The 23,787-nt window shown below is 38.9% G+C and overlaps 1 protein-coding gene across 1 annotated transcript in view; it reads right to left on the minus strand.

Moving 5' to 3' along the window:
• Positions 1–23,787, minus strand: part of LOC140195520 (integrin beta-1-A-like) — a 77,754-nt gene that overhangs the window by 11,746 nt on the left and 42,221 nt on the right. Inside the window, exons 2-11 of the mRNA XM_072253975.1 lie at positions 18,504–18,573; positions 15,773–15,858; positions 11,756–11,972; positions 9,768–9,938; positions 9,440–9,678; positions 8,954–9,112; positions 7,914–8,009; positions 5,098–5,187; positions 4,866–5,006; positions 1,683–1,885 (exon numbers count right to left, since the gene is read on the minus strand). Coding sequence (XP_072110076.1) covers positions 1,683–1,885; positions 4,866–5,006; positions 5,098–5,187; positions 7,914–8,009; positions 8,954–9,112; positions 9,440–9,678; positions 9,768–9,938; positions 11,756–11,972; positions 15,773–15,858; positions 18,504–18,573 — 1,472 coding nt within the window. The remainder of the gene's footprint in view (positions 1–1,682; positions 1,886–4,865; positions 5,007–5,097; positions 5,188–7,913; positions 8,010–8,953; positions 9,113–9,439; positions 9,679–9,767; positions 9,939–11,755; positions 11,973–15,772; positions 15,859–18,503; positions 18,574–23,787) is intronic.

A 23,787-nucleotide genomic window follows, 5' to 3' on the forward strand; every position in this document is an offset into this window, starting at 1 on the left:
CCACTCGTTTATATACTAGGGACAATATAAAGTGGCCATTTAACCTGCCAACCCAAACAGGAGAGGAAACAGGAGCATCTAGAAGAAACTAATGTGGGCACAGGAATAGACAAAGAATAGAGATATACAATTCCTGGGCAAGCACATGGAATTAGTTTAGATCAATATGTTGTGTGCATATATGGTGGACAGATAAACCATCTCCTGTGCTGTAGTTTCTATGACTGTACCTGGGTCGCTGGAAGTACAAAACAGCTTTACTTGCCACAGCACTGTGTATATTAAAATTATCTCACCACACTATTGCACAGCTCTGGTGGAAGGGAGTCACCACGACAGACAATACAAGTCAGCTTATCTGAATACTTTTTCAGACACACTGATATACTGGGGCTGGAATTTATTACGCCCGCAGTATGAGTCACCTTTCCAGATCCGTTGAGGGAAGTTATTAACGAGCCACAAAAGGAGAATTATTAGAAGTACCTCAAGCTTATTTTAGTGCAGGCCATGAGCAAAGATGCTGAAAACAGCATCTAAGAAAAGAGGAACAGAGTTAATATTTCAAGAGGAGGAAACACTTCGCCTTTCTACAGATGCTGGTTAACCTACTGATAAAGATTAGGTTTATTTATTACATGTATATAGAAACATACAGTGAAATGTAACTTGTGTCAAATCAAATCAGCAAGGATTGTGCCGGGCAGCTGCAAGTGGTGCTAACACAGCATGCTCACAACCCACTAACCCATATGTTTTCGGAATGTGCGAGGAAGCTGGAGCATCCAGATGAAGTGCACATAGTTACGGAGAGAACACAGAAACTTCCTATGGACAGTGGCAGGAATTAAACCCCGCTCTTACAAGTGGCATTATAATAGTGTTACACTAACTGCTGTGTGTCCATGCCACCCCACTGTAAAAGGAGTGTTTACAGTAATTTGTATTATTTCAAATTTCCAGTATCTGCAATTTTAAAAAATTTTCATGGGATAAGCTGGATTTCTCCAAAATTTAACTATCTCAGGATTGTGTTCAAATTTACCATGCACCAGATGCCAATGGCAGACATATAGGACATAAGTCTTTAGTACACAAGTGAAAACAGATCAGATTTTTTGCATGAATTGAGAATAAATGTCCCAGGGGAAATTACAGTAATAAGCAAAGAATCATTAGCATACCAAATAGTAATTAGTAACATAGTCACAATTCTATAAATTATAACACTGCACCAAAATTATTTCTTACAGACAAATTCTTGCCTTATTAAATGGATAAATGCAACCTGCATTGTCTGCATTAGCAGTTCCACCTTGAGAGAGATTAATGTTTTGGGTGTGATCCAACGAGCTTGAGCCCCTTCACTTTCTCCTCAGAGTGCATCTGTATTTTTGCTACATCATTAAAAGCTGTTCAAGTCTGCAGTGTGACCATTTTTCCCCTTGCACAGTTAAACAAGAAAAAACTCCCTCCAATATAAGCTGCCATAAACAAGCTTTTTTGTTAAATTCCTGCTTTGATTAACACTTAAAAAACTGAAACGTCTTGAATTTTGACAGTATGTCACATTACAAAATCAAACGTATCAATTAAAATGATTCAGTTGAACTTTTATTCATTAGTTTCTCCACATCAGGCATGCACTTAATTACAAACTCCTGAACAAATTGGTCACCTACCTGCAGGCTCCACATTCAAAGGTTCCATTACCCTGATGACATTCTGCGCTATTTGGCAATCCCTTTTTATGACATTCACATTCACAAATAAATTCCAGATTAACCTCTACTTTTTCATTAAATCCCAGAGGTTTGATTTGAAAACTTGTTTTTTTACCATTATTTGGACATTTTGTTGCTGTGATACTTATGTTGAAGCTGACCTAAAAGACAAACAAAAAAAAAAATGACTTTTCCTCTCTCACAGGGGCCTTTTATTCTTAGGTTTCCTTTAAACACACAGGTTCTGTTGGCTGTGCTCCCTTAAACTGAACAAAATCTAACGTTCCAAAAAATCAAATTAAATGTGCTAAGAAACCAATCAATGGTTCAATGGTTCCATTTAATATCAGGTAATATATACAATATACAACCCGTAATTCTCACTCTCCACGGACATCCTTAAAACAAGAAAAAACCCAAAGAATGACAGAAAACGAAAACTTGAGTCCCGAAGTCTCCTATTCCACTTCCATGCACAAGCAGCATTAACCCTCCCCTCCCCCCTCCCCTACCCCCATTTATTCTTGCATAAATTATCAGCATTCTACCACCCATCATAAACAATAACCTATAAACTAGAAAATCTGAGGATCCAGCACTAAAGTTTCAAATGTATCAGATTTAAGAGTTTTACTGTAGACAGGACTCGTGTCTTCTAAGTGTGAAGTGATGTACTTTGGGAGAACTAATAGGCTAGGACATATACAATGAATGGCACAGCTTCTGAGTTTTTGAGAACAGATTATTAAAGCTGGCCACACAGGCAGAAAAAGCAGTCAGGGAGGTAGCTTTGTTGGCACAGAATACTACCCAGGTTTGTCCTGTTCATCAGGAGGAGAACAAAAATTCAGCCAATTACCACCCATTAGTCTACTCTTGATCATTAGCAAGGTGATAGAAGGGACAATCAGCAGTCCAGTTTGGGTTTTGCCAATGTCAATCAGCTGATCAATTCATTACAGATTTTATCCAAACATGGACAAGAGAGCTGAGCTCCAGAGGTGAAGGGAAAGTAACTGCCCATAACATCAGGACAGGACTGTGTATGTGCATGGGTGGGTGGGTGGGTGGGTGGGAGGGAGGAGGAACGGGGCTGTTATTTTGTTGCCTGTTGTGTTCTACTGAACATTGCGGGCATGCTACAATGTGGCAACACTTCCAGGCTGCCCCCAGCACATCCTTTGGTTGTTAACACAAACAATGTATGTTTCTATGTACATGCGATTGATAAAATGAATCTAAAATCTGTTCTTTCATCAACACTAGGTTAAAATCATGGAACTCTCTCTATTATAACATACCCACACCTCAAGGACTACAGCTGTTCAAAAGGGGCAGTTTTCCACCACTTTCAAGGGCAAATAGGAGTGGGCTGTAAATGACCTACCTGGAATAAGTATAGCAGGATACAGCACCAACAACCTCCGCTATGCGGATGATACAGTACTGATAGCAAACAGTGAAGTAAATTTACAGAAACTAGTATCTACCATCAACAGAGAGCGAAAGATTTGGCCTAACCTTAAACAAAAAGAAAACGGAAGTAATGGTAATACCAAAGCAGCATGATATCCCAAGCTGTAGGACCGTATTGGGAAATGAAATCCTGAAACAAGTTCAAAAGTTCAAGTACCTTGGATCATGGGTAACATCTGATGGCAAGTGTAAAACAGACATAAAAGCAAGAATAGCAATGGCAAGAACAGCATTTACAGAAATGGGAAACATCCTAACGAACAAGAAAATAGCAATTGACATCTGCCTTAGAACTCTCAGCTGCTACATTCTTCCTATATTGATGTATGGCTGCCAGTCATGGACCATCACAAATGCAATGGAAAAAAGAATCAATGCAGTAGAGATGTGGTTCCTCAGAAGAATGCTATGCATATCATATACAGACAGGATAACCAATGAAGAAGTTTCTACAGAGAACGAAAACAAAACGTACATTACTTAAAAAAAATCAGAAAACAGCAATCAAAATTCTTTGGACACATCATGTGAAAAGAGACATCAGAACATTTAGTTGCAACTGGAAAGCTGGAAGGAAAAAGAAGCAGAGGCAGACAGAGAATGAAAATGATAGATGGAATAACATCATGGTTAGAAACGGGGGAGGCAGCAACTACAATTCGGAGGGTCAGGGACGGTGATGGATGGAGAGACATGATCGCCCATGCCGAACGGCAAGGCACCTGAATCATAAATGCTGGCTCAGCCTACCTTCCTTGAATTTCTAAGGACATAGGAGCAAAGATCTAATGGTACAACTTCATAATGAATTGGTTAGGCTATTTATGGAATACTAAGTGCAGCTCTGGTCACGTTACTTGAGGACAGACCAGCCGACAGTGGAGAGAATGTAGAGAAAAATTACCAGGATATTGTCTGGGATTGAGTGTTTCAGTTGTGGAGAGACTTGATAGGTTTGAGCAAAGGCAGCTAACAGCAGACCTAATAGAGGTATAAGAATTCTGAGGGGCACAGATAGGATAGAGAATAGGAAATTAAAATCAAGGATGGGAGGTGGACGGCTAAAAGTAGGAATCTAGAGTTCCCAGCTCATAGGGATGCTGGAATCAGAGGCACAAATGTAAGAATCTGTGCATTTGAATTGGCAGAACATAGGCGGCTACCCAAATGGGATTAGAATAAAAGAATACTCAACAGTCAAGACGGTCATGATGGCAAAAAAAATGTTTCTGCTGATGGAAGTATGCCATCCTTTTACCTGATCACAGAGATAGTAGAAGCAAACAGGAAAAGGACATGATTGGGAAGCAATGTTGATTTTGGTTATGACCTACCAGAATATTGTTTTAGATAATTAGACAAGATGGTAAGGTTGTATCCTCAAATGGCAACTTTTTATAGCTACTGAAAATGGAATATAGGCAGAGACTAACTAAATATATTTTTAGGGGAAGATTCAAACACTATAATCAGACATCATCTATGTGGTGCTTAGAGGAGAGAGGAAAAAAAACAATACGCTTCAAACTAACCTCAAATTAGCTGAGCAAAAAATGAGCTACTTGCTGATTCTCAACTTCTGCATAACTACAAATGTATAGATTTGGTCAGTGATCAAACCTTTTTAGAAAATATTAGCTTCAGTAATAATTAGCAAGACATTACCTCGTCATCAATCTGAATGCCCGAACACTTCCTGCCATCCTCCTTTGTATGAACAGTATTATTCTTACAGAAGGCTGTATATTGCAATGAAACGCCTTCTGGCAATTTATCATTCTCCAGGATAACTTCAGAAGACAAAGCCTGCTCAGACCAAAAAACAGAAGTGTTATATTGTTCTAAAGTACAGAAAAGGAAGGTAAACAAATTTTAAAATTTGTGTGTTAGTACTTACGTGATAAGCATCAAGGATTAACTTGATAACATTACTGGAGTTTGATGAAAGAACACCCACTTCAGATTTTGGAATGAGATTATGGAGTTCCTGTTGGAAATAATGTAACAAGGCTAACTGCAAGTTGTAGGATGACAATAATAAATCAAGAACAATAGTAATAAGAGTCTTAACTTTTTTTCCCCAAGGTAAGAAACACTGAGTTAAATGAATTCAGTTATTGCTTAGAAGAGCTAAATGCAGCAATACCATTCAGTTGGCATAGAAATTAAAAAGTTTATTCTTCAAATAGGTTAAGTCATAGAAAACTAGAAGAGATCCAGAAAAGGTACCATTTAGTAATTCATAACAGAACATAGCTGTAGCTAAAGACCACATCACATTAGTATTTCAGCAGTAGTGTAATGTTGTTTCCACTAGCTTTATTGTTTACACTAACTTTATCTTCTTGTGATTTCAAATATTTCAATTTTATCAAGCTTTAGTTCCAATAATTTGACCTTTTTTTTGCTCTTTAAGTGCATCGGCCAACTCTTTCCTTTGACATGTCTATGTATCTGGTTAACTTGTTAACCAATTAATAGCTGGGGCTCCATTTGCAGTTCCATGTTTTTGACTCATTATACTTGCTCTACATTGGAAATAAGTGCTCATTTCATTTCCATGTTTACTGTTAACTTTTCATATATTAATCCACCTTTTTTCCAAGATGATCACAATTCTGCCACTGCTGACAAGTTACTTTACACTGCATCTTTCTTAGATCTGCTTTAAAATGTAGTCTCTTTTCATGCAGTAACCCCAAGATCAATGTTGAATTTTTTTTACACTGTGGGTTCTGAGGTGGTCAGATACCAATGCTGGTATGGTAGACACTATAGGTGGGGCATAAGGCACATTAGGTATTTACATTGGCCTTCTACGTGTTCCTGATTATGGACACAAGGTTTTCATTTCATTGTGATGGTCCTCCACCACTTGAGAACTAAAATTCTCAAATAGTCAGCCAAAATGCCATATTTTTTCCAAGGTAACTTTAAGCATATCCTTGAATATTTTCTTCAGTCCATTTGATAATTACTTCCCCTACACACCTTGGAAAATAATGCCCATTTCAGAAAACCGTTGCCGTGTATCAGAATGATGAGGCCTGTCTAACTTGACTTACTCTTAAGTAAGGCATCATTATTGAGGATGTTGGGCTGGAGAGGAAAATAACATAGGTTAACTTATTGTTCAGAGAACTGGGAGGATGCTGTGGAGATGACATTGGTGGTATTTTTCTATAGTCTTGAGGTCTTTGCTGTAGGTAATTCATGTTTAGGCAATCTGATAGACCATGAGTTTCGCCTAACTCAGAGCTCCTAAACTTCAACTTTCCTTTTCTTCAATCAGCTAAAGACTGAGGTGACATAATATGGTTTGATTTCTGCCTGTGCAGTAAAATGCCTCTCCTGATTTCCAGATGTGCAATTTTGATAGGGGTTATTCAGTCTGAAATATTAACACTGACTGATTCTTTCCACAGATAATGCCTGACCTGCTGAGTGTTTCAATATTATGTTTTACTTCAGATTTCCAGCATCTGCAGTTTCCAGAATCTTGTGTCAAACCTTTATTACTGTTGCAATAGGGATCAGTTAATAAAGAATATTGGCCTTGGGGATTTTGACTGCAAGACTGACCCCATCTGTGCTTGGGTAAATGAGTCAACAATGACTGAGTTCAATCTCCCAGCACACATAAATGTGTGTATAATCTGCAACATTAGCTCTGAGTAACAGATGCTGTAGATTTAACAGATTCATTTTGAAGACTAGCTCCATTCCCATACTGATTTTAGCTGATTTAAATGATACATAGATCTGAAAATAGTTAGGGTAAAGAAACTATTTTCTCTGACAGAAAATCATTTGAAAATTGGAGTTGGACCATTTAGCAAAGAAACCAAAAGCCACTTTCTCCACATGAAGGATAATGAAAATATGCTGCACTCTCAAAATATTGATACAAGGTCAATTCAAAGGATCAAGGATATTTTTGTTTGTTAAAAGAGGTATAGAGTGAAGATGGGTACATGGAACTGAGGTACAACTCAGACTTGACTGGATTAAATGGCAGAAGGGGTTACTGTTGCTATATTCTGACAACTACAACTTCATTCTTTTTTTGATAAAAGAAACTATAAGTGGCTTTGTCTGCATGTTACAGCAGCACGAATGACTGAAAAATACCTATGGGTGTATGTCCATACCAATATTCCGGCATCAACCTTTCAAAATGGCCATCAGAGATCTCACTTGTAATTAATAGATCCACGAAAACTGCCTAAAGTACCACGCAACACACATAAAAATTGCCAGCAGCATCTCTAGGAAGAGGTACAGTCGATGTTTCAGGCCGAGACCCTTCGTCAGGACTAACTGAAAGAAAAGCTAGTAAGAGATTTGGAAGTGGGAGGGGGAGGGGGAGATCCGAAATGATAGGAGAAGACAGGAGGGGGAGGGATGGAGCCTAGAGCTGGACAGGTGATTGGCAAAAGGGATATGAGAGGATCACACGCCAAGTTGTATATTGTTTTAATATGATTAAAAGTGGCAAGTCACTAAAAAAATGCAAAATATTTCTTCTATAATTATACTTTTGAAGGGGAAATATTAGGTTATTAAAGCATCACGCTCGATTATCAAATTTTCCCTGTGATTAAATGATAATGATGAAAAGGATGCAAGAGTATTTTCACATCATACTCAAAGAATTATTTTGTATGAATGCATAAAATACCGTAGCTGAAAAATATATTTGGAAGCACTTACCTCGTATACACCCTTGAAATCATCAGTAACAGCAAAAATAGGCTGAATATTATTTTCACTAAGTTTCTGTACCAAATGAGCAATGGATGGATAATCCTGCACACAAAAATGTAAATCAGATTTACTTGAAGAGTGACACTTTTTTTTAAAAAGAAAGAATAATCTGTAAACAAGGTAGATAAATCTTCATGTCTTTCAAACATTACAATGATCAATACAAAGATTGGTGGCGTTATGGATCATGTAGAAGACTGTCAACAGATACAGAACAGTCCCAGATATGGGCAGAGAAGTAGCAAAAGGGATTTAAACAGGCCGCTGGTGAGGTGTTGCACTTTGGGAAATCAAATATAAAGGGACAGACAACTGTGATGACTGCACAAGTTGATAGCATATGGCAGGCTTACCTTTACTTATTGAGGCACTGAGTTAAACAGCCAGGAGGTATGATGCAGCATTATAAAACTCTGGTTAATCTGCAGCTGGAGTATTGCATTCATTTCTGGACATCCCATCAGAGAAAGGATGTGAAGGTTTTGGGAAGGATGCCGAAGAGGCTTACCAGGATTCTGCTTGGCTTAGAGGGCAAGTTCTTTAAGGAGAGGTTGGGCAAATTGGGATTCTCTTCCCTGGAGTGGCAGAAGCTGAAGATTATGAGAGATATAGGTAGACAAGTTGGCATTCGATTTCCTCCAGCATTTTTTATTCTGTGCATGTTATCTGTAACCACCACCGCCCCCGCACCAGGGTGACAAAGTCTAATGAATGTCTTGGTTTTAAAAAAGTGGTGTGTGCTTGGAATGCACTGCCAAGTGTGGTAGTGGAGGCAAATACTATAGAGGCATTTAAGAGGCTCCTCAATAGGGACATGAATATTCAGAGAATGAAGGGATACAGATATTGTATAGTCAGAAAGGGCTTTGTTTAGTTAAGGCATTTAACTTCTAGTTTAATTAGTTTGACATAACATTGCAGATAAAAGGGTCTATTCGTATATCGATCTATGATTCACAAGTTCCAGGATCAAAAAACAAACTTACATAGTAATCACTCATGGTGTAGAGACCTTCAGTATTGAGATGACATTTCCCGTCATTTGGTAGAACAATGCCACCCAGTTTACCATCTCCAGCAAAGTGAAATCCTGCATCTGTAGAAAATACCAGCAATCGAGTAACATTTCGCCAACCAATCTTGTCCTGCAAAGAAAATAAAAATGAAGTCCTGAATTCCTATAATTTTTACAATTCTATTTGGTTTATTTGAGGCACAGAGGATGGAAGGAAAGGAAGATTACAGGAGAAAGTAACGAGTACACTAAACAAAGGAGAAAACTACTTGGAAATGTTGGTGAAGTTCTATGACAAGCAGGAGTCAAAGGGAGATCTGTTGAAGTATGCCAAATAGTGATTATCTTTATAAAGAAAACTGAAAATAAAGATATATCATATAACTCGATAAAAATGAAGCAATCCGTAACACAAAATATTACTTTATAATAATCAGGGACAGTTATTATCACTTACCCCACAAACAGCAACCTGCATAATGGCATCAAAACCACCTTCTGGAGAGTCCAGATTTCCAGAAACAGTCTGGTTGCTTACAAGTTCGTTGAACTTTGATCCATCTTCTGTCAATGGTAGCACATTTTTGAAGCTAAATGGACTTGTGCATACATCAGCACCCGGACAAGGATTTTTTCGTTTGGCTGGGGTTGTGCTAATGTATGGCATCACAGTCTTATCCACAAAGGATCCAAACCCTAAATGAGAACAGGTTTAATACAAGATGAAGCATTGTAAGGCAGAAGGAAAGACTACGGCTCTGAAAATAAAGACTGATCATTCTTACCAATTTTGAAATCAGAAGTTATCTTCTGCATTTCATTTTTCAATTCTGTTCCTAACTTTTTAACCTTTTCCAAGTCATCCTTCATGGAAAAAGAGAGGTCCATAAGATAATAGAGATCAATAGGATAATCATCTGCTCTTTTAAAATACAGCGAGAAGGTCTGGGGCTCTCCTGAAGTAAAATTAAGGAATTCCAGTGTCAGAAATGGACATATGAAATTCAAATTCACAATTAATTTGTTTCATATCATATCAACAGCAAATGACAGGATATCAGAATGTCTTTATCCTTTGAAAACTGTACATGTGAAATTTGTCATATAAATTAGCATTTCATCTCAAGTTAGTTACACCTTTGTATTAAGCCCAATTTTGAAATGCATTTTTATTCTTGGACCATAGGTAACAGCATCTAACAAAATTCTACAAAGTTAACCTTGACATAAAGAGTAAAACATTAGGAACATCAGAATAACAATAAGTGGAGGCAAGCCAAGGTAGAAAAGGCATATGAGAATTGGAGTCATCGTGACATAGATAGAAGTTCACTCCAGACAAACGTTATCTATAGAACAAGAAGAGACTATAACATACACAACTATCATTGCAATTCAACAATAAAGGCCTTTGATTCAATTTGGAAAACAGAAATGGATATATTATTGCCTAGGTACTCAAAAGGCTGAGCTACTACCACAACCTTATTTTCAATGTGAAACAGTAAAAGGTGATGCTATGAAGTCCTATAACAGAAATTCAGCACAATCTAATTGAAAATGCAGATGGAATGCATACCATCTTTGGAATACAATCTTAAAACAAGATTTTGCCTGCTGGAGAGTCATTTTATGAAACTATTCAAACAGAAGCTTGCCTATGCTTGTTTTAAGAGGCACACTCTCATAACTTGCTTGGCCTAAATATGGACCAAATGCTGAATTCCAAAAATGAGGAAGTGAAGGGAAGCAAGCTACATATGACTTAATCGAAGAGGCCTGGCAAAAATAAAGTCAATGGGCTTCAAAAATGATTGGAGTCACAAATGAATAAATGAAATAGTTACAATTAACTTCCAACAGTCATCCCAAGACATCAAGTAGAAGCTTGCTAGGACAGTGTCCGAAGCCCAGTTACCTTTAGCTGTCTCGTTGATGACTTGCTTGTAAATGATAGGGTTAGAAATGCAAATATTTGATGGCTGCAGGATATTAAAAAAAAGTGAAGATTCAATGTTCATTCAGAAATTTGATGGCAGAGGGGAAGAAACTGTTCCTAAAATGTCGAGTGTGTGCCTTCATATTTCTCTATCAGCTCCTTGATGGTAGCAATGAGAAGAGGTCATGTCTTGAGTGATGGGGGTTGTTAATAGTGGACGCTGCCTTTTAGTGATATCCTCGATGCAGGGGAGGCTACTGCCCCGATGAAGTTGGCTGAGTCTGCAATTCTGTACAATGGCCCCTGCATACCAGACAATGATGTAACCAAAAAAAGCTAATCTACACACTGTGATGCAGTGTAAGGGAAAAGTCTCTTGCTCATCATAAATAAAGCAGTGAAGTCTTCAAAGAAGAGCTGGGCACACTGGAGCATCAGCCACAAAGCTGGACTGTAACTTTAACAAGTTAGGATGCTTTGAAAATTAAGTTCTACAAAATGTGGACAATACTACCATATATTGAGATATTTGCTGTAGTTACATTTCTCAGATCCGTGAGCCAGTCTGTTTGACAATAAATAGTCCTGTGGCAGGGCTGCACAATGTAGCATTATGCTAACTGTATTCTTGACAGTGATGAATTCTCTGCTGGGATAAAACCATTTCAAAGTCCAATAAATCCTAATATGCTCACCACTTTGCATCCCAAGATAGTGTGTCTTGGATGTATACCTGAATGGAACAGTGACTATCACCTGCAGCCATTTTTATTGAATTTGAAACATTTTCTAATTTATAGCAATTATTACTTTATGTATTTCTTATAGAAATACCTGATCGTAATTTCAGAGTTAGCTTCTGTGGTCGAATCTGTGTAATGTCTTTCACCTCTACCTTTGTACCGCTTGTGCGACCAGTAAGTTCTTTATTTGCGTCTATTTGTTGTGAACCTTTGGGATTTTCAATCTCATCCTCCGAACATCCTTTACTTTTTAAAGATTTAATATCATCACAGCGTGCAGAGTTTGGTTCCCCCTCTTGTAAGAAATCCTACAAAACAAAAATTCAAATCCTTGAGATGCAGATTATGCCTTAAGAGAACTTAAACACCTGTACACTTTGACCTTATTTGATAAAGCACTTCATAATATTTGATTCTATTATCTTGCTTCAACAACATGCATTGCTGAAACTTCAAGGTACATTTTCTTATCTAGATTGACACACATTTAGCCAAGCTTCTGACCAAGTTTCTGTCTCACTGAGATGCCAGCTACTCATGCCTCTTCACATTTTCTACATTCCATCCCACAATTTGTCCTCCAGCAGAAAAACTGCAGCAGCTATAAGCACTGCGTTTCTACACTAGACATTTAAATTACCCCAGCCTCTTCACTGGCGATGTAGAACAGTCCATGCTCCAAGCCTTCCCTGGTAACGTTCCCCGACTCTTGCTCGGTTACATCGATGACTGCATTTCATGCACCCATGCAGAACTCAATTTCATCAACTTTGCTTCTAACTTCTACCCTGCCCTTAAATTCACTTAGTCCACCTCTGACTCTGCCCTTCCCTTTCTTGATCTCCCTTTCCATCTCTGAAGACAAACTGTCGACAGACATCTCTTATAAGCCAACCGATTTCCTCAGTTATCTTGACTATACCTCCTCCTACCGGATTCTTGTAAATGCTATTCTCCTTTCTCAGTACCAAAAAACGGCAGAGATGTCCTCCTTCTTCAAATAGGGCTTCTTTTCCTCCACCATTGATGCTGCCCTCACCTGCATCGCCTCCATTTCCAGAATATCCACGCTCACCCCATCTTCCCGCCACCTTAACAGTGAGAGTTCCTCTTGTCCTTACCTACCAGCCCACGATCCAACATATCACCCTCCACAACTTCTGCCATTTCCAAAGGGATCCTACCATCAAACACATCTTATTTCCCCCTCCCCCCAACCCACTTTCTGCAAGGATCGCTCCCTCCGTGATTCCTTTGTCCATTCGTCCCTCCCCACTAATCTCCCTCCTAGAACCTATCCCTGCAGGCAGTCTATGTGCTACACCTGCCCCACCTGCCCATTCGCCTCCTCCTTCACCTCTAGTCAGGACCCTCTTCACCAGCAAACCTGCTAGTGTCCAGTGCTCCTGATATGCCTCCTCTAGATTAATGAGGGCCACTGTAAATTAAGGGATCACTTCACAGAGCACTCCCTGCTCCATCCACCAAAATGCAGAACTTCCTGATGGCCAAACATTTTAATTCCAATTCCCATTTCAGCTCTGACATTTTGGTTCATGGCCTCATCACTCAGTATGAAGGAGCAACACCTTATATTCTGTCTGGGTAGCCTCTAGCCTGATGTCATGAATATAGATTTCTACTTCCAATTTAAAAATATTTCCCTTTTCCTCTCCTCTTCTTCTATTCCCCTCTCTGACCTTTTATCTCTTTTGAGTTGCCTATCACCTCCCACTGTGTCCCTCCTCCTTTCCGATCAGATTCCTTCCTCTCCAACCCTTTATCTTTCCTCCCCACCCCACCTTTTAACTCTAGCATCTTCCCCCTTCCTTTCCAGTCCTGAAGAAGGGCCTTGATCCAAAACGTCAACTGCTTATTCATTGCTGCCTGATCCGCTAGGTTTCTCCAGCATATTGCTTTGGAGTTCAAGCACCTGCAGACTTTCTCATGTTCATAAATAGGCACGAGTTTAGATTTCTCCCCGACTGAATTTTGGCTCAGATATTCCAAAACCGAATAATAATCTGACTTAATATTACATAGTCAGAGTTCAGGCAATCCTATTTTTGGTTGGAATTGCACACCAGCTGACATATGGGAGATCCTGTTTCATTTTCTTCATTGTCTTTTTTTTCTTATCCAATGAGTTATAGTATTCTCTGCGAAGCATCCCATGTCCACTGAACAGGTGAAAATTACCCACAACTTTCTATTTCACTCTTTCAAATCATCAGATGGAAGCAACCACTCAAATTTATTTTAAAACCATTCATAATATTTCACGTGTCAGGTTCATATCTTAGTAGACAAATGAGAAATTTCAATATGCCAAAACCAGAGGTTTCAGATACAAGGAGAGACTGGATAGGCTGGGATTATTTAGTCTGTAGAGAAGGAAGCTGAGGTGTGGCCAACATGAAGGACATAGACAAGGTGGATAAACACAACCTTTTTCCAAGGCCAGGGGAGTTTAAAACTAGAGGGCATAGTTTTTAAGGTGAGGGGAAAGATTTATATGGGAGCTGAAGGACAGGATTCCCCCCACACCAAGGATTGTGGGTACATGAAATGAGATGCCATTGAAAGAGGCTGGTGCAATTACAAATGCTTAAAAGACAGTTGGCTAGGCTCATAGATGGGAATGGTTTAGAGATATGGGTCAAATGTACGTAGATAGGACAATCTCATCTTGGTCAGCATTGATGAGTCAGGTCAAAATACTGTACATTTCCAAGCAATATAACTGACTATGGCTGTGTATTTAAGCTACCTAACATTCAAAAGGATAGCTCTTCACAACTGCCAGAGTGATGCATGAATTGCAAATAGGACCTTGATATACAAATAATTGTTGTGGACATTGAAAAAAAAGTTTTGTTTGCTGCGCTAGGTGAATTTAATATTTGGAGAGATTTGTGCTTACAATTAGCACAAGTTATGATAGGCTCATTGTGTCACAGATACGTGCCTCGCTATAACACTTTCAGTTCTTTTATTCTCTGGAATTAGTTTCAGAAGCTTACACACATGTAATCAAATGTAGCTTACAGCAGACAACATAGCTTCTTCCAAAATTTATGCATGTCAGACTGAAAAATATTTGGATCAGACCCATTTTGTTTTAGTCCTTTTGTGCTCTATTTCGTCAGCTGATTACAGCATTTTTTTGAAATCCTAAACTTCATTTGATATTTGTTATACCTTCCAACTGTTTCTAATACTTAGGTCTTCTTCTATACATTTCCTTAGAACAAAATCTTGCTCCTTTGGAAATTAGTGTTTTTTTTTCCCATCTCCTGTCTTCACCTCTCCAAAACTGCTGTTTTATGAAGCAGTCTTTGGCACCCTCTCGGAGCAATCACATCTGCCATTACACCTCTCCTATTATCTGCCCTATTACAACTTTCTCTATACTCATCTTTCCCTGCAACTTAAAACTAATTTATCTCACTTCTAATGAAATTGCTTTGTCCTGAAACATTACTGTTTCTTGTTCTGCAAATGCTATGTGACCCGAATGTTTCCATCACTTTTCCTGCTATACATTTTTCCCTTGCTTATACCTTTATGGATTTCACAATTTTTTCCCATTCAGTACAGCTGTAGGTAGCCGTCTGAAAGCTATTGTGTTTGACTTCATCTACCCTTAGAATATATATTTTTAAAACTTTGCCATTATCAAAATTCTTTTAAATAAGCCATTCCTACAAGACACCTTCTGTTGTGGTAATAAAAAGACCCTGAAGGATCTAGTAACTTGGACAAATTTTCCTATTTAATCACAACTTAATCAAACCAAGATTAATTAAGAATACTCTCAATTTATTAATTCCAGTGGAAGATTACAGGATATACAAAATTTCTATAGTTGGTTTTAAAGTTGAATTAGTAAGCACACTGATGTTTAGTAAGTGTTTATTTTAGGAGACAAGTCCATAACCAAGCTGCCTACACTTACAATTGATTTGAGAAAGTTTAGCTGTGTGTGACTACTACCCAACTGTAAATACCCCGTGCCTGGATGATTTGCAGCTTTCTCCCTGCTCTCAAGGGAAATCAAAAGTCATGCAATAACTTCTTCAAAAACTTTTAAAAATGTAAAACTTACAATTTTGGTGCACCATCCACAATTTCTACCGGCTTGTATACATTCTCCACATGACTTTGCACTGGCTTTTAAACACTCACTGGTGTCTGTAAAACAGAAAGAAAGTTTAAGATTTTAATCTGTCTAGCTGTACACTGAAAGTACAACGGTTTATCAGAATCTCTCAGCTGTAGCTATCAAGCCAGATTAAAAACCACTGACAAATTAAACTGTACAAAATAAACATCAGGATTATTTCAGCAAAAACAGGCCCTGCCTCTCAAACTACTTCAACCCAAAATTCATGTCAGCACAGTATCATTAAGCATTCTTATTTACTGATTATCAATGGTTTATTTAAACTCTTTAAAATTTTGTCTCCTTGTTCAACATTCTATTAGACCCATTTTCCCCAGCTGGTTTGTCGTCTTCCTTCATTAATTTAAGCACTTCATTGGATTATCCCTCAAATAAGTTAAAATTTAGAGCCTGTTAAATTTAAATTTTCAGACAGACTCAATATTAATTTTTCTTTGAATTACAAGCTTCAGCCACTTCACAAATATTTGTCTAAAATACAACAATTTTTGAATTTTCTCCACAGATCTTGAAGCAGCTCAATATTAGGTCACATTTCTATCGCCTTACAAGATAGATATTTTATTGATCCCAAAGGAAATTTGTGTCACAGTAGCATTACAAGTGCCTTATAAGATTGTTTTTAAAAACAAATCTTTTATTAGAACCTTGTGATACTTTGATTCATCATCACTTAAAAAGAAAATGGCATAGCTGGAAGTTCTAGACTTGACCTCAGGTGCCGTTTGTATAGAGTTCACATGTTCTCCCCAAGACTACAGGCATAAGAACAAAAGAACATAAGAAATAGGAACAGAAGTAGGCCATCAGGCCCCCGCCATTCAATAAGGTCATGGCTGTTCTGTCCATAAACTCAGCACCATCTATCTGCCTTTTCCTCATAACCCTTAATTCCCCTACTATGTAAAAATCTATCCAACTGCAACTTAAATATATTTAGTGAAGAAGCCTCAACTGCTTCCCTGGGCAGAGAATTAAACAGATTCACCACTCCCTGGGAAAAACAGTTTCTCCTCATCTCCATCCTAAATCTTCTCCCCTGAATCTTGAGGCAATGTCCCCTAGTTCTAGTCTCACTTACCAATGGAAACAACTTTCCTACTTCTATCTTATCTATCCCTTTCAAAGTTTTGTATGTTTCTATAAGATCCCCTCTCATTCTTCTGAATTCCAGAGAGTATAGTCCCAGGCGGCTCAATTTCTCCTCATGGGTTAACCCCTTCATCTCTGGAATCAACCTGGTTAACCTCCTCTGCACTGCCTCCAAAGCCAGTATATCCTTCCTCAAGTATGGAGACCAGAACTGCACACAGTACTCCAGATGCAGCCTCACCGGTACCCTGTATAGTTGCAGTATGACCTCCCTGCTTTTGAATTCAATCCCTCTAGCAATGAAGGCCAACTTTCCGTTTGCCTTCTTAATAACCTGTTGTACCTGCAAGCCAACTTTTTGCGATTCATGAACAAGCACTCCCAAGTCCCTCTGCACAACAGCATGCTGCAATCTTTCACTGTTTAAGTAATAATCTGCTCTTCTATTATTCCTTCCAAAGTGGATGATCTCACATTTACCAATGTTGTATTCCATCTGCCAGACCTTGGCCCACTCACTTAATCTATCTATATCCCTCTGCAGACTCTCCACATCTTCTGTACAATTTGCATGACCCCAAGGTGCTCTGGATTTCTCCCACTTCCCAAAAGCATGGAGGTTGCCATGTTAATTGGCCATTATAAATTGCCCTTGGCTTTTAGATGACTTATAGAACTTAGGGGCAGATAGGAATGTAGGGAAAATAAAATTAATGTAGGATTCGTGTAAATGAGTGTTTGATAGTGCAGACTCAATGGGATGAGGGACCAGTTTCAGTGTTGCACGACTATGAAACTAAGCAAGGAAATGAGAAGAGAAGAGAAAATACAGGCAGAAGTGGTTTCTAGGAAGAGGCCCATTTCAACAAAAGCAGTGACAATGGACAATACAGTCAACAACAGTTAACAAATGGAGATTCTTTACATGGATTTTCAGAAGTTCTTTGATAAGGTGTTGCACACGAGACTGTTAAAGATATTATAGGAAAGATACTAGCACAGACAGAAGATTGGCTGACTGGCAGAAGGCAAAGAGTGGGAATAAAGAGGCTTTTTTTTCTGGTTCGCTGTTGATGACTAGCGGTGTTCCAATGGGTCAGTGTTGGGTTTCTTACTTTTCATGCTATAGGGATGATAGACAACGACTCTGTGGCCAAGTTTGTGGATGTTACAAAGAGAGGTGGAGGAGCAGGTATTGTTCAGGAAGCAGAGCATAGACTTAATAGGTCAAATATCGTCTTGGGCTGTACCTATTATATGGTTCTATAATGTGAGTTGCAGCAGTGCATAGATGTAGTGAAAGGGTTGAGAAAGGCAATGAGGTTGGATCATCAGCATGTATGAGAAGCAGATATTATCAATGACAGTATCCAGTGAACAATAATCAATTCTTGATGGACTTTTCTGAGAAGATGCCATTCAATATCTTAAATTGAGAAAAGCAGATGTAAGCAATAACCTTGTGGAATCACTTGTGTTTTTCGGAAAACTTATTCAGAAATTATTATTGATGTTTTATTGAATATATTAAACAGCAAATAACTAACACTATTTGTGTTACCTGATTGGGCAAGTGCATTCCAGCAGCAGCAGCAAAGCAGTACAGTATGTAGGATACATTTCAAATCCATCTGAAAGAGAAAGTCAGAATCAAAGATGCATTCTAAATCTTGCTTCTGCCTGAATTGTTACTTGAAGCTATTTAGGGAAAATGCCTGTGATAGCATTACCTCAAGTAATCAATTGTTCTGTTAATCAATAGAATGAGACCAGGTAATTGTTGGGAACAGAGGCTCTTCAGTAAAACTCCACTCTTCCATACCAATACAAATTAAGTTTTATTTTCACAATATTCACTTAGCCAAGAGTAATTTACAGGCCTTGTAGAGTTTCAAACTGCAACAGTTAGGTTCCCAAAATCGAATAGAAGGTTATTACTAAATCCAAAACACTTCCCTATTTCTCCAGTGAGAAATACCAACACCTTATCCCAACCGCCATGATTCCTCATGTGACAAGGTCAGCATTCCTGGAAACAAGTTGCAGCAAGGTACTTCTAAACCTCCACCAGTAAGCATCATTTTAAGGAGACATGTTCCTGTACCTCCTCCCTGACAGTAGTACTGGGAAGACACCAAGTTCTGAATAGCAAGGGTCCTTCCTGTGACACTGCCTTTTGAAGATATCCTTGCTGGTGGGGAAACTAGTGTCTATGATGGATTCCACAACTCCCTGCAGGACTCTGTGATTGGAACTGCCATACCAGGTGGTGATACAACCAGTCAGAATGCTCTCCAAGGTACATCTGCAGAAATTTACTAGAAGTCTTTGGTAACATACCAAAGTTCCTCAAAGTCTGAATGAAGTACAGTATAGCCATTGGCATGCCTTTGTGATTGCATCAAAATGCTGGGTCCAAGACAGATTCCTGGAGAGCTGATGTCCAGTTGTTGATACATTAAATACTATATTTCAATGAGGGATTATGCAGTTTTGTCAAATTAAGCTGTGCATTGCTTAGATAAGACAGAAATTAAAACTATACAATAAAAGTTCCTTCATTTTGCTTCAAAGTTATTCAGCTCAATATTATTTCACCTGTATGAACTTCAGTATATTTGACAACCAGTGACAAAATAGTTTCATGTAATTGATACTCATAATTAATTTGATTTTCAAAACTCTTTCCTCTTCAAATAAATCCATCACCAAAACACTTAGTGGATTAGACCTTGGATTCAGCAAGGCATTTGATAAGGTACCCCATGCAAGGCTTATCGAGAAAGTAAGGAGGCATGGGATTCACCAGACCGGCTTGCCCACAGAAGGCAAAGAGTGGTTGTAGACGGGTCATATTCTGCATGGAGGTCGGTCACCAGTGGGATCTGTTCTGGGACCCCTACTCTTCGTGATTTTTATAAATGACCTGGATGAGGAAGTGGAGGGATGGGTTAGTAAATTTGCTGATAACACAAAGGTTGGAGGTGTTGTGGATAGTGTGGAGGGCAGACAGAGGTTTCAGCGGGACATTGATAGGATGCAAAACTGGGCTGAGAAGTGGCAGATGGAGTTCAATCCAGATAAGCGTGAGGTGGTTCATTTTGGTAGGTCAAATCTGATGGCAGAATATAGTATTAATGGGTAAGTCTCTTGGCAGTGTGGAGGATCAGAGTGATTTTGGGGTGTGAGTCCACAGGACACTCAGAGCAGCTGCGCAGTTTGACTCTGTGGTTAATAAGGCATATGGTGCATTGGCCTTCATCAATCATGGGATTGAGTTTAGGAGCTGAGAGGTAATGTTGCAGCTATGTAGAACCCTGGTCAGACCCCACTTGGAGTACTGTACTCAGTTCTGGTCGCCTCACTACCAGAAGGATGTGGAACCCATAGAAAGGGTGCAGAGGAGATTTACAAGGATGTTGCCTGGATTGGGGAGCATGCCTTATGAGAATAGGTTGAGTGAATTTGGCCTTTACTCCTTGGAATGATGAAGAATGAGAAGTGACCTGATAGAGGCATACAAGATGATGAGAGGCTTTGATTGTGTGGATAGTCAGGCTTTTTCCCAGGGCTTAAATGGCTAGAATGAGAGCTCACAGTTTTAAGGTGCTTGGAAGCAGAGACAGGGGAGATGTCAGGGGTAAATTTTTTTTTATTACACAGAGTGGTGAGTGTGTGGAATCGGCTGCTGGTAACACTGGTGGAGGCAGATACGATAGGGTCTTTTAAGAGACTCCTGGATAGGTACATGGAGCTTAGAAAAATAGAGGGCTATGGGTAACCCTAGGTAATTTCTAAGGTAAGGACATGTTCGGCACAGCTTTGTGGGCCGAAGGGTCTGTCTAAGTTTCTATGCTTCTATGTTTGCTTGGATGTTCTGATCACTAGCTCACTATCATTTGTTGAACTATCACTGACTACTAATATCAATGCTGTTTCCCTGCCAACACAAAAACTCAAAGCTTAAGATCTTTATGCAAAATGTATCCAAAGCTGTTGACCTTCTGGAATGAGTTGATTACAGTTCTAAATTTATTTCTGTTCAGCATCTGACAGACTGGAAGAAAACTATAGACAGCATTTTGAGACACAACAGCTCCCATCTCTGGTAAGCTTCTTGGGGATTTTTAGGAGTTGGGTGCAATGTTTCATATTATAAGGCTATTTAGTTAGAAGGCTCAGAAATGTATACATAGATCAAAAAAAACATTCTCAGTCTACCAACTATTCCTGATGTCGTGTTGATAGCAGCCCCACAAAGTTTGCAGACCAGCACCAACTCCTAATAGTGAACCACTACATCATTAGGTGGATTGCATGTTTTATTTAGTGTGAACAAGCTTGGCTTTATATTCACAAAGATGGGCACTATTGCTGTAATGAGTATTTGAAGGATAAATGCGGAATAATTTTGCAATTATTTTCAGTTCGCAAACTGAAAATGAAACTAGGAAGCAGGTTATTAATACTGGACATTAAATCATTTACAGAACCAAAGGGTGGAATGCTGGTGTAACTGACACAGCAGCTTTAACAATCTAAAAAATACATCAAATCACAACTTCAGAGCAAGTTAATGGCAAAAATGGTTATTTTTTTTCCAAAGATTCTAAATACAAGATAAATTATAAAAGGCCAACCTAAATCAACAAACTAAAGAGGTAAATATCAAGTAACAATGTTTCAGAAAGAATTGCTTCTGGAGAAAGAAATAAATTCAATGCTTAATTTTGATCATCTTTCAGACAGAATACATTACAGTCGGCCCTCCTTATCCGCAAGTTCCGCATGTGCGAATTCAACCAACCATGAATCGAGAAAACCCGGAAGTGCTCTTCCAGCACTTGTTGTTCAAACATGTACAGACTTTTTTTTTTCTTGTCATTATTCCCTAAACAATGCAGTTTAACAACTATTTTACATAGCATTTACATTGTATTAGGTATTATAAGTAATCTAGAAATGACTTAAAGTATATGGGAGGATGTGCATAGGTTATCGTGGATCAGGATCGAAAAAAAGAAATGGAAGTTCTCTTATTAAGTAAGTCAGAACAGGTACATCCGGTATTATTTAGTGTCAGTTAGCCAAACGTTTGTCTTAGTATATAGTATATATTTTACCTTTCTAAGCATATAAAACACTTAAGAAAGGTATGTTTCAGCGCTGGGCTCGGGAACTGAAATTCCCAAGTTCGATCCAGTGACAGATCGCTCCTAAGCATGCTCTCCATCCGTGCCGGGTTGATGTGGAGGATCAAAAACCCAAAACCCCAAAACCCAATAATTAAACCACTGCGTTGCTTAGTAATAATTGTAGCTTTCATCGGGGCAGGGCATTTCTCACCTTATCCTTTAAAATTGTTCCAATAGTTGACGGACTGTAACCTAACGCTTTTCCAATGACCGATCGCGTTTCACCTCTTTCCGATCGCTTTATTATTTCCACTTTATTTTAAATCGTGATCGTGATTATTTTCGTGATCAGAAACACTGTGGATTCAGAGCTCCGCCGCCGGGTCCTAATGTCCACCGCACTGAGACAGGTTAAATAAGGACCGGGGTTCTGCTGGGTCCCAAGGTCCACCGCATCTAGACAGGCTGAATAAGGGACTTGAGCATCCACGTTTTTGGTATCCGCGAGGGGTCCCAGAACCAATCCCTCGCGGATAAGGAGGGCCAACTGCACTTACTTCCTTTGACCTATTCTGGTGGTGCAACTTAATAGTCAACTTGTCTTGACAGTGCTTGGTTGGGAGTTCCGGGTTAATGATCCTGCGATGCAAGGGGAAAGTACTGGGCTGGATCATCCAACTGGATGTCCAGATATGAATTAGCCAAAGATGGAAGCTGCAACTTACAGAACGTGCTGTTGATCAACTGACACAGCAAACCCTTTAGTTAGCATTACAGGCTCAAGCACAAGCTGATGTAACATATGGTTCATCCTCTCAAATGACTAAAAATGAAATGGTTGGAGATATTTTGCAATTGTTTTTCGAAACAGGAACAGCTTTGTTCCAAATCAGGAATGGGAGTAGGCCAGCCAGCCCATTCAGCCTGATGTCATTCAGCAAGATCAGAATGTAACCTCAACTAGATTCTATCCTCTCTTGGTAATATTTTGATTTACTGGTTATCACCAACTTTCTTACATTTGCCTTAAAAAAGAACATGAAGACCTTTGAGACAAGTAACCTCAAAACTTTTGCCCGATGTCTTCAATTGATAGCTGCTTATTTTTAAACACACGAATAACCATCCACTCCACAGAAAAAGAGTGCTGGCCTTTCCAGGGCTGTTTGGATTATTGGAAGTGGAAGCTATGTACCAATGCAGGTGCTTGGACATTCAAGTCCCAGTTATGTGGTAAGGAACTTTTGTTCACAAGTTAACTGATTGGAAGATAACATTGAGTTCTGTTGGAATTTGGTGATTGAACTTGAAAACAAATGTACTGGCTGTTACTTGAAAGATCAAGTTACTTTGTGCTCCACCAATTCATTTTGGAGGTAGATGTTGAAAGGTGTTTTGGCAAACTTGGTAATTCGCTGTGGTTTAGTGCCTGAAGTGCCAATTATAAACAGACTAACTTTGGAAGCAACTGTAAATTTTAAGAATCCACAGTACATCAAGCCTTCTACACAAGTGTTTCTGATGGATTTTCTACTCTACAAGATTAGCTGCCCCCTCCCCACGCCATACTTGCTCGGGTGAGGCCAAATGTAAACTACAACAGTAACTCATATTCCACCCAAAAAGTCTATAACCCAAAAGGTATGAACGCTGAATTTTCCAACTGCAGGTAACCTGCACCTAGCATTCCTGTCCCTTTGCTTCCAATCT

The sequence above is a fragment of the Mobula birostris genome, chromosome 3 (assembly GCF_030028105.1).
Source record: "Mobula birostris isolate sMobBir1 chromosome 3, sMobBir1.hap1, whole genome shotgun sequence".
In the NCBI taxonomy this organism is placed as follows: domain Eukaryota; kingdom Metazoa; phylum Chordata; class Chondrichthyes; order Myliobatiformes; family Myliobatidae; genus Mobula; species Mobula birostris.